The sequence below is a fragment of the Phalacrocorax carbo genome, chromosome 5 (assembly GCF_963921805.1).
Source record: "Phalacrocorax carbo chromosome 5, bPhaCar2.1, whole genome shotgun sequence".
In the NCBI taxonomy this organism is placed as follows: domain Eukaryota; kingdom Metazoa; phylum Chordata; class Aves; order Suliformes; family Phalacrocoracidae; genus Phalacrocorax; species Phalacrocorax carbo.
The window spans coordinates 40,010,078-40,025,555 of NC_087517.1; the positions used below are offsets into that span (position 1 = coordinate 40,010,078).

General features: G+C 39.9%; 1 protein-coding gene across 1 annotated transcript in view; it reads right to left on the minus strand.

Moving 5' to 3' along the window:
- IKZF2 (IKAROS family zinc finger 2) overlaps positions 1-15,478 on the minus strand; it is a 122,928-nt gene that overhangs the window by 19,952 nt on the left and 87,498 nt on the right. Inside the window, exons 6-7 of the mRNA XM_064452105.1 lie at positions 7,682-7,819; positions 207-350 (exon numbers count right to left, since the gene is read on the minus strand). Coding sequence (XP_064308175.1) covers positions 207-350; positions 7,682-7,819 — 282 coding nt within the window. The remainder of the gene's footprint in view (positions 1-206; positions 351-7,681; positions 7,820-15,478) is intronic.

Here is a 15,478-nt window from a genome sequence, read left to right on the forward strand (position 1 = left end):
TCACTTTTGAATTCTCTGGGTTGGTAAAATTAATTCAATAATTTTCAGGACTTCTTGCTGTGATTTAACTATCTCCATTGTTGTCCCTCCCTGTCACAACCAAGTTCTGGGAGCACTTCTTGTCCCTTTGTTCTTTTGGCTATTACAAACAACAAGTAACCTATACCTATGCACTAAAAATAATAAAAGGCGTATTTCAAGCTTACCCACAAACTTCTGTGGGGTGGAGCTTTTACGCTTTCCCATGTTGCTTGTCAGCTTCTCTATAACAGCAGGTCTCTCAAAAGGCACCATAGAAATATTGTTGTCCATCACAGGCTCTTGTTCCTTACAGTCTTCCATAGGAGGTACTACATAAAACCAAAAAATTGTATCAGACAAGTCTGGTCTACACTTCACAAACACAGGTCATTTGAGCCCTGCTGATTGCGCAACAAGTGCAACACAAAATAAAGCAAGGTGCAGGAACACACTGGGCATCAGGATAGCATTCACCTTTAAGCAGAGCCACATTTACAAAATGCCTCTGTTTGGGACCATCTTATTTAGCAGAAGCCCAACTTTAAGCATTTATTAAAGGACTTGTTTTGTTCTGAATACTCAACATCCCCAGTGAGAAGGGGAAACTTTTGAAAACTCACTCTGTAGATGACATTTTCTGTTATTCTCCCTTCCATGTGGTCAACTGTTGCCAATGTAACTTTTTAGTTATCATTCTTTGTATATTCCCTTAACTTCACTCTTATCATATGGCACGCTTACCGTTCTTATTTTCTTTTTGCACTAACCTCAGTGACTAAAAAACATACAAGGCATTGATGACTTGTTTTTCCTCAGCCTGGCTGTGCATTCCCCAACACAAAGGCTTCTGGAATGAAGGATCTGTTTATTAAAGTGTGTTTCCTCTTTCTATACACAAGATTGTAAAAATCAACAAACGCTGTACTTGAATTACAGGATTAACACCATAATCAGTTGCAGAAACTATCCATTTTTTAAAATTAATATTCTATCCTTTTAAACACAGACCTAACAACCAGTGAAAGCAAGTCTTCTGTGTGTGTCTTACCACTTTTTGAGATCAGCGGGGAGCATCCCCTGTGCTAACTACATTAGAGGAATGCTTGTACGCTGCCTTTGAGACAATAACAAGAAATGAATGACCCCTTCTGTCTTTACTCATTTTACTCTTTGTTGTTTGTTGGGTTAGGGAATAAGGTGCTAGAGCAAAAGCAGTACAGGAATTGCATGGGCTACTGACCAGGGTAGTGATCGACTTGCACAGGGTTTTATGTCACTTGCTGACATAGCTAATCACTAAATACCTACAGACTACTCTCTTTTTGTTGAGCATCCTCTTATAAACACCAAGAAGGGTCAGTGATACCATGCTACGGATCAGGCTCAGAGAGTCCAAGTCGTTTGCAATATATGTCAAAAGCGTGATTCCACATGTAGCTCTTCCCACTGTTCTGCTGCCATGAATTTAATACATAGCTAATTGTCCCACATCCATCTTCATAAGGTAGCACGAGAAACCTGAGAAGGATTAGCCACCAGTCCATACACTAATGGGATGGCTGAGGTATAAAAAAATTACTTGAGAAGAGCAGATAGCAGGGAAACAGAAACTGGGATGATCTTGCAAAGAGTTCCTACAACTTGTAAACTGTGAGCAACCCGTTGCATTCTCTGTATTAGATAAATCTTCCAGAGAGGTCACAGGTAGTAATGCAGAGGTAGTAGAGAAGGACTGAAACCCACATCTTCTGCTAGTCTTCCTCTGGTCTCTCACCATAGCAGCCTTTTGTGTCACAGACACTATATCCTGAGACTGTGCCATAAATGAACATCACCAGACTACTTCCCTCCCATGTAACTTTACTACCTACACGGAATAATCGCTCCCTTGTTTTTAAACACACAGCTGTTTGCTAGTACATAATATATGAAAAATGGCATGATAAAAGCCTTGTCTTTGCCTTCTTTCTAGTACGGAAGAGCAAATACCAGGCAATTACAAAACAGAGTATCTGCTCAGGTGAACTTTGCAATTCAGACATTCATAATAAGAAAACATGGCAATTTATTCATTTGATTCCATTTGTGTCTCTGCTGCTAAGGAAAGCTGAGTACTCTAAGGCTTAGAATCTACCATATGCTATAAAATGATTTACTCTGCTGCTTTTTTATTTGTACAGGATGCTCCCCCTGAGAAACACAATGGTTTCTCATTTACAAGGCAGTCCTGCTGGCATCAGTGAAAGAGAGGAAGAAAAAGCATAAATATGAAATGAACCTAATGTTGCAACAAAATGGGATGCAGTGTTTGAGTGACCTAATTAATGCCCGGTGCAGACTGGGAGGTCTGGAATACTTCAATAGCTAAGGCTAAATTTTTAAGGTTATTTAAATACTGTGCTTGGTCAGGAGCTATCTGCACTAGTTCTACTCAAGTGTTTACTGAGGAGATTTTGGAAGAAAGGAAAGATTATATCTGTTGATTTTCACTGGGAACTGGTCCCCGACTGTCCTTCTGGCTTACCAAAAAGCAACATATGCATGCACCTGCACACACACTTTGCATGAAACCCTGGATCACTGCTCAGTGGCAATACCCATCCTCACTGCGACGGGCCAGGTTTGCACGAGTGCCACTTCAAGAATTTCCAGCCATTGGTGTACAGGATGCACAAGGCTGGTGGTGGGGATCAAGAGAGGTACAGAAGGCTCTAAATCCCTCCAAGGAAGACTTCCTAAAGGTATGCTGGCTTTGTAGGACTGTACTTGCCCACAAAATCATCTGAAAACCTCCTGATTACTTTCATAGCCACCTGATTAAGCCCCAAATGTAGCGACATTTGTATGTCTTATAACAATTAAAGAATAATTAAATAATTCTACTGTTGAGCATATGTGTGTAAAATTTCCTAGACTAAATTTGAAACCTTTCTTCCATGAAAAATGAATAGTGCTAAAAAAGACATCTGCTCTTCTCTAAGTTAGGCAAAAATTCTGCTTGGACTCCTTTTAAAAGTAAAATGATCACCAGTAAAAGCATTTTCTTTTCTATCTTTCATGCTGCAAACTCTTTTTCCCAGCCTCAGAACTCAAGTCTATAATCCAGAACATGGCTCTTTTGCCACAGAATCATTGAATCATGCCAATATTTGTGTTATGATGGGAATAAGTTATTGGAATGTGTTTTGTTATGTAAATTTACTGGGAGAAGGAAATCGTCTAGTTTCTGAAACCATTTAAATTGCATGAGAAACCAGACCAAACAGGTGAGGTGTCACATTTTAGAAACCCAAAGAGTTAAACTAAAGATCACGTTGTCCATTCTAGATACATTAATTTTCATTACAATTTAAAAATATACAAAAAAAGGACAAATAAGCCCAGCCTGCATTTTTTTTTTTTTTTTTTTTAGGAAAACAAAGATAAAGAAGAGGAAAAGCAAACTGATCATACTCAACCAACAGTTATCACAAATCAGCTCCTCTGTTGTAGAAACTCATGTGTACACATTTACTCTGCAGTTAATGCAATTCCTTTTTGGTTGTATTTCATTGTACTTCATTACCTTGGTAGGGGGAGCTACGGAAGACCAGCTGACACGCTATAACTAGCTTTAATACAGCAACTCATTTTATGCTGTGAACTTATGGTCTCAGGTCAGGAACGTATTTTATTCTAAAAATCAAGTGTCTAGTCCATGAAAGGGCCATGCTTGAGTATGTTTCTGTTCAGGGATGTTCTTAATCAGCTATCAGGGTGTGCTTCTGGACTGCCCATACAAATATTTACCGTCTCTGACACTGTCAATGTTCTCAATTGTGGTTAACACCAGATGTTGTTCCTAAGCCCAAACTCTCAATACACAAACATGGATGTTCTTCAGAACAGTCTTTATTTTCCTGAAGACATTGATTTTTCAATCATAGTGCTCAAATCAGCTATCTTTTAGTTTTTGCTCCTTAATTTGTAAGAAACCACACATACTATTAAAAAAGTTTATGCTGTTCCAGTGAGGAAAGAACACAGGGGGAAAGAGGAAGTAAAAAAAAATTACCCAGTGTGCGTTTTGCTGATAAATACTTTTGTGTGCAGACAACCGACACTGGGCTAAGTCTCAGCTGGTATAAATTAGTATTACTCCAACCTCAATTTCCTTTCCTAAGCTCACAATACTGCTATTTAAAAAAAGTGTGTGTGTATGTGAAGTGAAATGACAGGAAATATTCCCATGGACCCTGGTGTGAAGTCTCCTGTGGGACCAGCATTTTACCAATATTAAAGCAACTGTGTGAGAGGGAAGCACACAAGTCCACTGTGTGTTTTATGTGGAGCTGGCTTTTGAGCCTTGCACAGCCTAGGGCTATGCTTCTTTCTCCTTCTCCAAAAAAGAGTGCCCTTCTCCACTCTACTTTAAGAATTTCCCTGGACTTCTTGCTTTGTGGAGATGGAGAAGAATGCGTAAACCATAGCTAATGTTCAACATTTCTCCCTGTTCGTTCCCACAAAGGTCACTTTCTTGGCATTCAGAGACTGTCACTTTTGTCACCCCAACACACTGCTAGCTAGGAGACCACAGACTAATTTCTACCTCCAGGACCAGTGCTGCTTAGCCAAGAACTGCCAACAACAAAGTCACGGGAGCTCTCTTGCAGCTGCTGTCATGCTGAGCAGGGAACAGGACCTAGCTACAAGAAGGGGCTGCTCAGCAGGCAACTGGCACCCTGCTGGAGGATAAAGACCTGGAGACTTGTACATTCCTACACACACCAAAACTAGTTCTCCTTTGCCTCCTCTCAGTTCCCCCTGTGGCTTTACTCAGGTGATCTAGCCATCTGCAAGACAAAGATAATTGATATTAAAGATCTCATCAGGCCATGGCAAAAGCACCCAAGTAGATGTCTGTAGCATTCCTATAAACTGATCAACTTTAGCACAATGCCTGAAAAAAATCCAAGCTTTCTAGGGACTGCCTCCAGTTTTCCGGAACAATTCGTCTCTGCAGAAATAATTTAGACCAATGGTAAATGTTGGCCATATTGGTTGAGACCCAGCACAGCCACCTACATCCTTAAAGCAGGATGCCAGTAAGGATAAGAAAATCCCCACCTCTACCTATTCTGTGCATATCATGAAGTTGTGACCAGGAGTCACACCAAAATGCATTCAGAGGCTTCAAAACACTCAGCAAGAACAAAATACTTTAGAAGTATTTGGAAAGAGTCAGAAAAACTTAACACCAAATGTGATGCAAAATAAACCAATGATGAAAATCTCCAAAGTATACACTCACTCATCCTCAGGAATATCCTTTCTGTGAGTGACATGGGAGAGAAGGAAATTAATACGTTTTGCAGGGTTAGACTAAGACCTAACTTTAAGCTGACTAATCATTTGTATACTTTTCCCTGATGTCTTTATAGTCCCAGAAGAAAGGACTTTGCTGCAGACCTCTACAGGTTGGAGCTCATGACCTTCACTCCCATGCTGAGTTTCACAGGTGGGAGCAATGCTGAGATGCAAGGTGAGATTTATTACTGGTCCCAGCTGAATTTGGAGCTCCCTGTCTCTGCCTGTCCTTGCTGTGCCCTCACTAAACAGCTAAATGAAGACAGTGGATCAAACATCCCCTTAAACATTCACCAGGGGAGATGTAGACATATTTGCCCAGAGGAGAAAGAGGCACTAGTTGAATTCAAAGTGCTGTTTTAAGCTAATTTTGTTGAGTAAAGTGAAGTGGTTGTGTGAAGATTTCTATTTTAAGCCCAAGCAAAGTAAGTCAGGCTGTAAATAAAACTACTGTCCACATGGGGTTTGCACTGGTTTAACTTCAGTTGGTAGAAAAATCAATGCAAGGTCAATCATTCCAGCTTCTTTGGGTAGACAAGGTTAAGGACTTACCCCCCTTGTCATAGCATTAAGCAGTTTAAAAAAGCTTTCGATTTCCTCAGTACACTACCAACAAGAGTAAACCCAATTATAATAAATAACTGAATAATAAACCCAGAAGTCGAGTGGAATTTGGGGAGATCCTCCACAACATGACCTCCGAAACATCCTGGCTGTCATAACTGTATCAGCCTACTGTTATTTCCCTAAGGAAAGGCTGCCTGAAATCATCACCCAGCTGGTTAATAAGACAGGCACACCCTTGTAGAGCAAAGAGCATGTATTTTGTCAGGAATGGAGTCAGTGGTCAAAATCCTACTATCAACGAAGCACTTCATCTAACAGACCAAGCATACAACAGGTACCTGCAAATAGCAAAGCCCTGAAATCAGTCCTTCCACTGACTTTTACAAGCATAAAGTCAGGCCTAAAGCCTGACTTCACTAACTTCAATGTCTTTCAAGTCACGCATTACATTTTAAATGCTGATTTTAGTCTCCAGGGTGTCTACAAAGATAGTAATTACTTAATAGAGCTGTATGAATATTTTGGCAATATGCATTAAATACGTTTAGAATGCCTTTCTAAGATTAAATTGTTCATGGAAAAGTAGTCTTAAATTTTTTTTGGTGCTTTATTTCCACCAAAAAAATAGCCCGTATTAGAAAACCTGAATAGATTTTATTTCAGCTTGTATTTTTAGGTTTTTAGAAACGACCTTTCAGAACTTTTACATAATTAATTTCTAAATGAAGACATATGACTCCACTCGACAATGAAAAGCAAAATAAAAAAAAAAAAGAGGAACCGTTCCTTCACCTTGTCATTTACCTACAATCTAACTTTTTGGTATTCTTAGGTATATGCTAGTTTTTAATCAAAATGGGAAACGTATAATTTTTATATTTTCCTATTAGTATGAAATTTTAAATACTTCAAGTACCAAACACCTGAAGACAACTTTTAAGAGTTAAAAGATGTTCAGTTTTAGAAGAGTTTCCAAAACACTAATTTTGAATGAAATTGTAACCATTTTTGGACAGCTACCTTTCAGTATTTAGCACTGCAGAGAAGCCTACAACCCTGCAGTCTGAGATATTATACTCATTATCAATACCAATAGCTACAGAAATTTTTAAAAACTAATTCACGGAGTTTGACATTTCTCACTTTCAACAATCTTTTTGGCAACTTTCTGTCTTTAGGTATATTAACACATGCAGTGTTAGTTAACATATTAATACTAACATGTAAATGCATAGAAACATTTTTTTGGTTATGACGACTTTTGCTAACACTGTGGAATTCCATTCTGCTTGGAAGATTTTGATATCTATCCCCACCTTGTTTTGGGATATCAGTTAATATTACAGGGAGTAGAAATAATCTCTTCTGAATACCACCACCATCCTTATCTCTTATAATTATCAGTCACCGTCAGAAAGGAAGGGGAGGAGAATCATACATTTTACACGCAGCTTCGTTCATTTTTAGGGTAACTTTGCACAAGTGACTTTGCTTTATTTTCATGACTGCATATTTATACATACTAAAAAGTGAAATACCGACTTAAAAAAAAATTGGCAAAACCAGTGCTGTTAAATTGGACAGAGTGAGGCTTTTAGCCCATCTTTTCTCCTCCTGCCTATCTGAGTATAAGCAATCTATAAGATTGAAGTGATGCAAAGCTGAAAGGAAAGAAGAAAAACAGATGGAAAAGAACCCGCAAGCGATACTCCAAGTCCAAAGACCTCAAAAGGCAGTTTCCACCCACCATGGTGACTCATGACCTGCCCGGCAGCCTCCATACTGACATTCTGCAGATAGTTGTGGCAGCGTTCCTTGTGCTCCTCCAGCGAACTGCGCTGCTTGTAGCTCCGGCCGCAGTAGTTGCACTTGTGAGGCTTCCCCACTGCGGAAAGAACGAAAGCATCAGGTCAAATCCACTGCAACCCACTTTTTGCTTAAAAAAAAAAAAAAAAAAAAAAGAGAGAGAGAGAGAGAGAGAGAGAGAGAAAATGACACCCTTGCAACAAACAACTGATGACGGAAACAAACAACTGTGATGGAAAGACACCTAAGAAAGGTTGCTTAAGTCCCAGACCTTTTTCCCAACCCCATTTTCCCCACTACACACACCTCCTCCCACTCGACGGGTATTTTGCCCCATCCGTTTTTCACACTAACATGCAGCATCAGCAGAAGGAAAAAGAGGCGGACTTGTCGGTCGCAAAGCAAATAAACAGATGACAACAGGGGAAAACAAACCAAACAGCTGAATCACACCCCAGCACTGCCTGTGTGTCACCAAGTCTCGTGGGAAAGAAACTTCTGAGCCATTTTGCCCATGGCACGAACAGTTGCCTTCACAAAAACGAGCTGCCCCAGTGGCCTAATTCTGCTCCCAATGTGGGAAAACCCATTAGATGGCCCAGAGGAGTTGTTCTTTCACTGAGACAGCTTTGCCAAAATTACTAAGGGAAGACTGGGGATAAAAAAAGATGACAGAAAGTAACTTTGGTAACAGCACCGTTACATGCCAGAACTAAACTGCCACCAGTAATTCACAGAGATATGATAATAATAAAATGTATACAATATAAATGTATATACATTAAAAAAATGTAAAAGGCCATGGACAATGAAAACCAAGCCAAATGAAAACAAGACATAACTCCAAATTTTTTCTTCACTCAACAGCATTATGAACAAACAGCAAATGCCTCTTAATACATGCAAAACCTGGCACCAGATTCTCATAAAGTATATCCCTTTTGTAGCATGTCATTAAGAAACCACAAGAATGGCCTAACCCAAGGCCAGAAAGCTAGCCAGAAGTGTATTTTGCCAAGCTGTGCTAATAAAGGTTTTTAATACAATTTAAACTTGTAGAACATGAACATTTATTCTCTAATAACTAAAAAGCTATTAAGTCAGTACTGCAAGTCTAGTAAAACAGCAAGAGCTGTGATTTTTCAGAGATAGCTGAGGGATGGGGAAGGTCAAACTTCTTCCACAGTTTTAAAAATCTTAGGTAAGAATTTTAGTTTCTGGCCAAAGAAACTGAGAACATCCTCTGTTGGATAATATGCATGTTTCTACTGGGTTTGTCCCAATATTGAAAGCTTGTAATGATAATTTACTTAATGAAATCCAAGCTGTAATAATTGCAGCTAAAATGCACTGTCACCACTGGGATGGGAAAATGCAGGGGAGACTGCGGAGAGGACACCCATAGCCAACAAGGAGCCGGTCAGAGCCCTTGCACTGGGGCTGAAGTCCCAAACATCAAAAACTCAGAGTCAGGGAAATTCTCTGGGGCCTCTGCAGGACTAGCACACACCGCATCACCTATATGATGTGTGCACCCCACATCACCTATATGATGGAAGATGAAAAATCTGAGCCTCAGGTATCAGAGTTCATAAAAAAATCTCATACATTTTTGTCTCAGAAAAAAGAGATGTGGTGAAATGAACATGCTTGCAGAAAGTTTCTGTTTATTAGAAACTAACTTGGTGTCCAATAAAAAAAAATCCAACGCAACTGAAGGGATTAAAGTTAACCAAGCTGAAGCAGGACTGAATCAGCCCACCTGATTTGGCTATACCAGGTTACCAAGCAGCTTAGATAAACTGTAAGATGTAAGGGAAAGGGATGATTGCTTTCAGCTATTCCAGAGGCAGCTACAATTAATGAAATATATTATCTTTTAGCACAAAGAAACATATACCCCTACAAGCTCGCAGTACAAAAAATTGATTCAACAATCAAAAAAAGTTGGTATTATACCTCTTCAAATGCTGCATTGCAACAATTTCACAAACTATGCATGCACAACAAGGTTTAGCTTTTCCAGTGACGGTCAGCTATCCAAATTCCACCAAATTTCAAGGTTCATAGAGATGATAAAAGCTAATGATAAAGGCAAGATTTCTACATACAATATGGGATTTGAGGAACATAACTCCCCAACGAAAGAAATACTCCAGCATACACGCTCCTTCCTCTGGGGAAAAGATAAGAGAATAAACAACATGTGACAAATGTTAGTCTTGTTGCCTAATACACAACTGGAAGCTGCTCAGACACAACCACGAAGAACAAAGTTTGTGAGCTCCAGTTGAGTAGGATTGAATCCACCTCCCTTGGGTTCATTTCCAAATTCTGTGTCCCCTGCTCTGCAGATGCAATCACATCATAGCCCCACACATAAAATCTGATTTATACTATAAAATTACACAAAGTGACTGTGACTTGGGTTGCAGCGCAATTGATCAGGCCAGACTGCAACAGAATGAGTTCTGATAGCAGCAGTTTGTGGCACCAGCAATTCTCACAACCCTTTTGGTAAGAGGTGCAGCTAGCCGAGGTAGCAATTACAGTCTGGATTTTAAAAACCTTGTCATTGTGACAAATGTCAAGTCATTAAAATAGCAGCAAATTTCCCCTCGTATTCTTTAAGTAACTAATGACAAAAAAAAAAATATATATATATATTTGTGGACTTGAACATTACCAGTGGGTGTACATTCTTCTGTATTTCATATTACTCAATAGAAAGCTATAAAAGTGTATTAGAGAATACAGTTCTGGTGACCTCCTCAACAGCAGACTTTGTTCCACATAACAAACCACTGTATGAAACACATGACTGCCAAGAGAGATTTCAGCTGCTGTCAAATACTGTATGGTAGTTTAATAGTAAAAATTTGTCCCCAAAACATGTGGCTTGCACTACTGAGCACTAGCAGCCTTGGTCTATAGGCCATTGGCCTGAAAAGAAAGAGTCCAACAGTGCTACAGTCTATCAAAATCCTCTCCAAGCCCCCCCTAAAAACAGCTCTTTCCACCATGGAGCTATTTCCACTGTGAAGCCGCTCAAAGTTTGGCTCAGCTTGCTTGGAATGAAGCTGCCTTCTCCGAGATCCTCACTGAAGACCACAGTACACGGACACCACATTTGGCATTCTACGTTACTGTCGCTGCCAATGGTAGTGGCACCCAAGCAAAATCAGTTTGGAAATCCCTGGTTTGGGGTAGTTATTCCTTTATCACCTTCTCAGGGTAAGCAACCAGATAAAAAAATTACCATCACTCATTCTCATAGAAATGACACAGTACAGTGAATGCAAACGAACCCAAAATCTTGAGAAATCTTCAATCTGTTGTTGAACTGGGAAAGACCAGGGCACTGGGCAAAACCCAGCAGCCATATCTATGAAACAGCTAACTTGAAGAACATTAAAAAACACTTTGTATTTCTTACTGAAATGTCAGAATTTCCACACATTTAAGCTCAGATTCATACAGATGACAATGTGGCACAGAAAACCCACAGGAGCCTCAGCCTCAAATGGAAAATATTATGACAGTCACAGTGAAAAAAACATTTAAATTTGAAGTACAATTTTTACCATGAAACAGGTAAACCACTTGCTGAAATTCACATAGAAATGGAGTTTGCTTGTGAAATTAAATTGCTCATGTGGAAGGAGAAGGGGGAAGAGGAGGAGGACATAAAAGGCAAGGTGTTTCAGAGTTAGGAATACTTTGAGTCCTGTGGGTGAACTTTGATCGCTGCACGCAGACTTCTCAGCTACAATGAGATGGTGTAACTCTAAGGTCAATATTCAAGACAGAAAGCAGACTTGGGCCTAGGGAAACTTCTTTAAAGTCATAAAAAAAGGTCAGTGAAAGAGAAAGACCCTGTAAGGCATTTGCGCAGCATTTTGTTCTCAAAAGAAATGGGAGTGCATAGCAGAATATAAAGTGAGTCAAAGGGAAATAACAAGGTGTCCCAGGAAATACCTTGCCATAAGCATATAACATAAGAAAGGCTTACAGACAGGTTAAGAGCAATGATAAACTTTGCTGAGCTAAAATCCTGCCTCCATTAAGACCAGTGACAAAACATGCACCAGTTTCAGCAGTCAGGATAAGCTACTCCCACATTGCCCTATTTCAGGTACCACATTCTTCTCTGCAGCAGCGCAGAGCAGAACTCCTTCCCATCCACCTGCACACATCCCGAGTCCCTGTGACAGCTCAACCACTATCGAGACTGGCTTATACAGGAAAGTGTGTTACTACAGCCATGTGACGTACGTCAGCCTAATCCAAGGACTAGAGACTTTGCACTGAGCTTTGTACCACAATTCTATTATTTTTGCATTATTTCCCCATCAGGGCCTTGGAAGGGAAGCCAGCCAAGATTTCTGATCTAAGTGGCCATCTGACATAGCTACTTTCGGACTGAGGAAGTCCCTCTGATAGCAGTGCACTGAGCGTGACTTATTTCTGTAAAATCTGAATTCCTACTCGGCCCACTAGCACCCCAGAAGTGAAGAAAGCCCCAGTACTCTCCAACTGAAGCTTTCTGAAGCAGCATCAAAGAAGTTAAAATGTTCTTTTGGGCTGATACTTACACCTATCAGTGAGGTTGCAGAACTGTCTGTTATGATCATAACCAGTATTAATTCATTATTTCTTCTTTCTTCCCTAAAACTGGAAGCTGCCTGAGAGAGGGGAGCTGTTCTGCAGTTGCACAGTGCCTACCACAAAGCAGCCCTTTGCCTTGAACAGGACTTGTCACAGTAAGATCAGTTTTAACACAGAGGTAGGAAATATGATTAAGGCACTGGGCTGGGACTAGGGAGTGTAGGGTTCAACTCTTAGTTACACTACAAATTTTGGTGACTGCAGGCAAGTTATTCTGATTTCCTGTGCTTTAGTTATTCATATATATATGATTAAGGTAATAATTCCCTTCTTCACAGGATGTAAATGAATGCGTGCACTTTGTGAGATGCACAGAGGCTAATTTGGTGAAGCTCACACAAGAGGTAGACACAGAAAAATACAGCCTGTATCCCTACTGAGAATTTAAGGACTTAATACATAGTGATTTTATTAGATATGGGAGTGAACATTAAAGAGCAGGAGGAGATATTTAGAATAGTGCAGGGGAGAGAATCAAACAGGAATAAGAAAAATCAAATCAGGAAAAAAATTAGGTGACCTATGATGCAATTTGCAGCCATGGTGTCTTTTCATGCCATGTAACAGTCTGACTAGGGAAATGTAAAATGCCCCTGAGCTTGGTGACATTAAACACCATACAGGACAAAAAAAAAAAAAGAAGAGTGCGCAATAGTCAAAAAGGTGAATATAATATCTGCTGCGCTCTTTCCCACCTCCAGCTTCCCCAAGCAGAGGAAGCAATCATCAGACCCAGGGAGGGCCAAGGCAGCACTGAGGTTTTGGCAGGAGGGCTGAGACTGCAGAAAGGTGACGTAGTCCCTCCGGTTTGCTACTGTAATTAAACAGTGCACTTTGGCTTTTCCAGAGCTGCTTAGCTCTAAGCTTCACACACAAAAATATTTACATGAATAATAGACCCCTGAATGAATTAATCACAAAAATATTAAAGGGAGACCTAAACCCATGCTGGCTCTGAGCAGCACGTAGCTTTGCAAAGGAAACTGCCTCCCACTCTGATGCTGTATCTCACTGCTGTGCTTTATGACTGTAAATGTGTTCACTGAAATTCATGGGGGCTCTTTGATTTGTTGCCTTTTTTTTTTTTGCCTGGGAGATTACACACACATACACACAACAATCGGTATATACTAGAGTTCAGAAATGACAGCAAGTCCCACAGCTAACCTAAGATTGTCCAAGACAGCCTGCATGCAGAAGTCACAACATGTAAACATCTAAAATAAGGCTCCAGGCTGCTAGAGCATGCAAACACACAGACTTGAGACATGCAGTGTCAAGTGCCTCCACTTCTAAGTGTCCAACCTGTGACATCTTAAAGCAGTCTATTTTCAGAAAAAAACAAATCTCTAATCACATTATGAAAACTTTGTCTTAATCTTTTAATATTTTCCGGACCAAGCAGAGACAGAATACCTGGGGTATGTTTCACGGTTTGCAGGTACGTTTCTGGACCTCATGGAGTTGTGATGTGTCCATTCTACAAGCACCATTTAGATTATCATATCTTGGGCCAAGGGTTCATGAGGTGATGCGGTAAAGTACAGGTTCAATACATCATGCAATAGGAGAGACCATACAGCTACATCTGTGCTTAAAAAGGTTTCTGGACACTCTGGATACCTCAAAAGGTTCAAAAACCAAAATGCAGTGTTACAACAGGAGGATCCTGCATACATACCGTTAAGCAACTAGTACTTTCTTGACTTGGAGAATGGAACAGAGCACTTGATTCACTTTATCACCTCATGGCCCAATGCCTCTTCGTAAAGATTATTATCCATCGTCTATTGACATCTATGTGGTCGTTTCACCACTTTGTGAGCCTCCCAGCAAATGAAAAATGGCTTGTCCTGGCTTTTTGCACAGTGGCAGTCAATTATAAGTTATTGCTGTCGATAATTACCACATACTATTACAGTAGCCTACGCAACTAGTAGTGAAGCACCACTAGATACTCATGGTACATCAGCACACAGTAAAACAATGGCAAAACATTGCACCTTTGTTTTCTAGACATGCCTGCCTTTCCTATAAATATCTCCAGGGCACAAACTAGCAGCTTGACACCTGCATCTACCTGCCAGTTGTTTACGGTATTGTAAAATAAGTGGCTAGTGGTGAAATACAGTATTAACGTTCAGTCCTCCCTTTATCTTCTGCAGCAAGCAGTATTAAGCACCACATTATATATCCATTATATGTCCAAAGACTTCATCTGTGCTACATTTTGTCTAGAACAGCCTGCAAAAACATGTGTGCACACATGTGGAAAACAAGTAAGTAGATTAGGACAAATTTTCAAGTATCTATACCTTCTCTACATACAAAAACACAGGTCAGAATCTGGTGTAAATCAGTAAACATAGTGCTCCTGTACAACAACTAAGTGGTTGGGGTCCTTATTTGTACTTTCAAGGTGGTTCTGTCTGCAGTCTTTAATTACTTCAGTAGTTTATTGCGATTTATCTTGCAGCTGCTGGTGGCCCTGTTATTTAATCTGATTCATCAGATTGTGTTTATTTATTAACTGATCTGCAGGATTTTACAGATAAAACAATGTTCCAATCTGCCACATGGTTTAGAAATAAGTAGGTGGCATTTTTGTGCCAGAAGTTTAACAAACAAACAAACTCACTCCTGTTTCATTGGCACAGTAACAGAATTACTGAAATCTCCCTAACTGTCCAGATACTTGCAGGGCTCCTGCCACAGTGTCACAGCACCCATTAAGTAATTAAAAACAGAAAATCAAGAATCTCGCATCCCATTTTCTGCCTTTGCAGCACAGAAGACAAACAATTCACTTTGTAGGTTTGTATGTTATATCTATGTACATGTGAAAAATGGAGGAAATGTACATGTCTATGTGAAACCATGCAAATAAATTATGTACTAAATCAAGGAAAACACAGATAAGGACACCAACGCTGTATTCAGTTCTAAAATAGATGAAATCCACAGATACTTGCTCCAATTCCGTGTCCCAAGAAACATACTCTCCTCATATATCTCTCTTGGCTTAGCTTCATTTCCTTCAATATAAAAGCTTCAAAGCTGGCCAATGGCA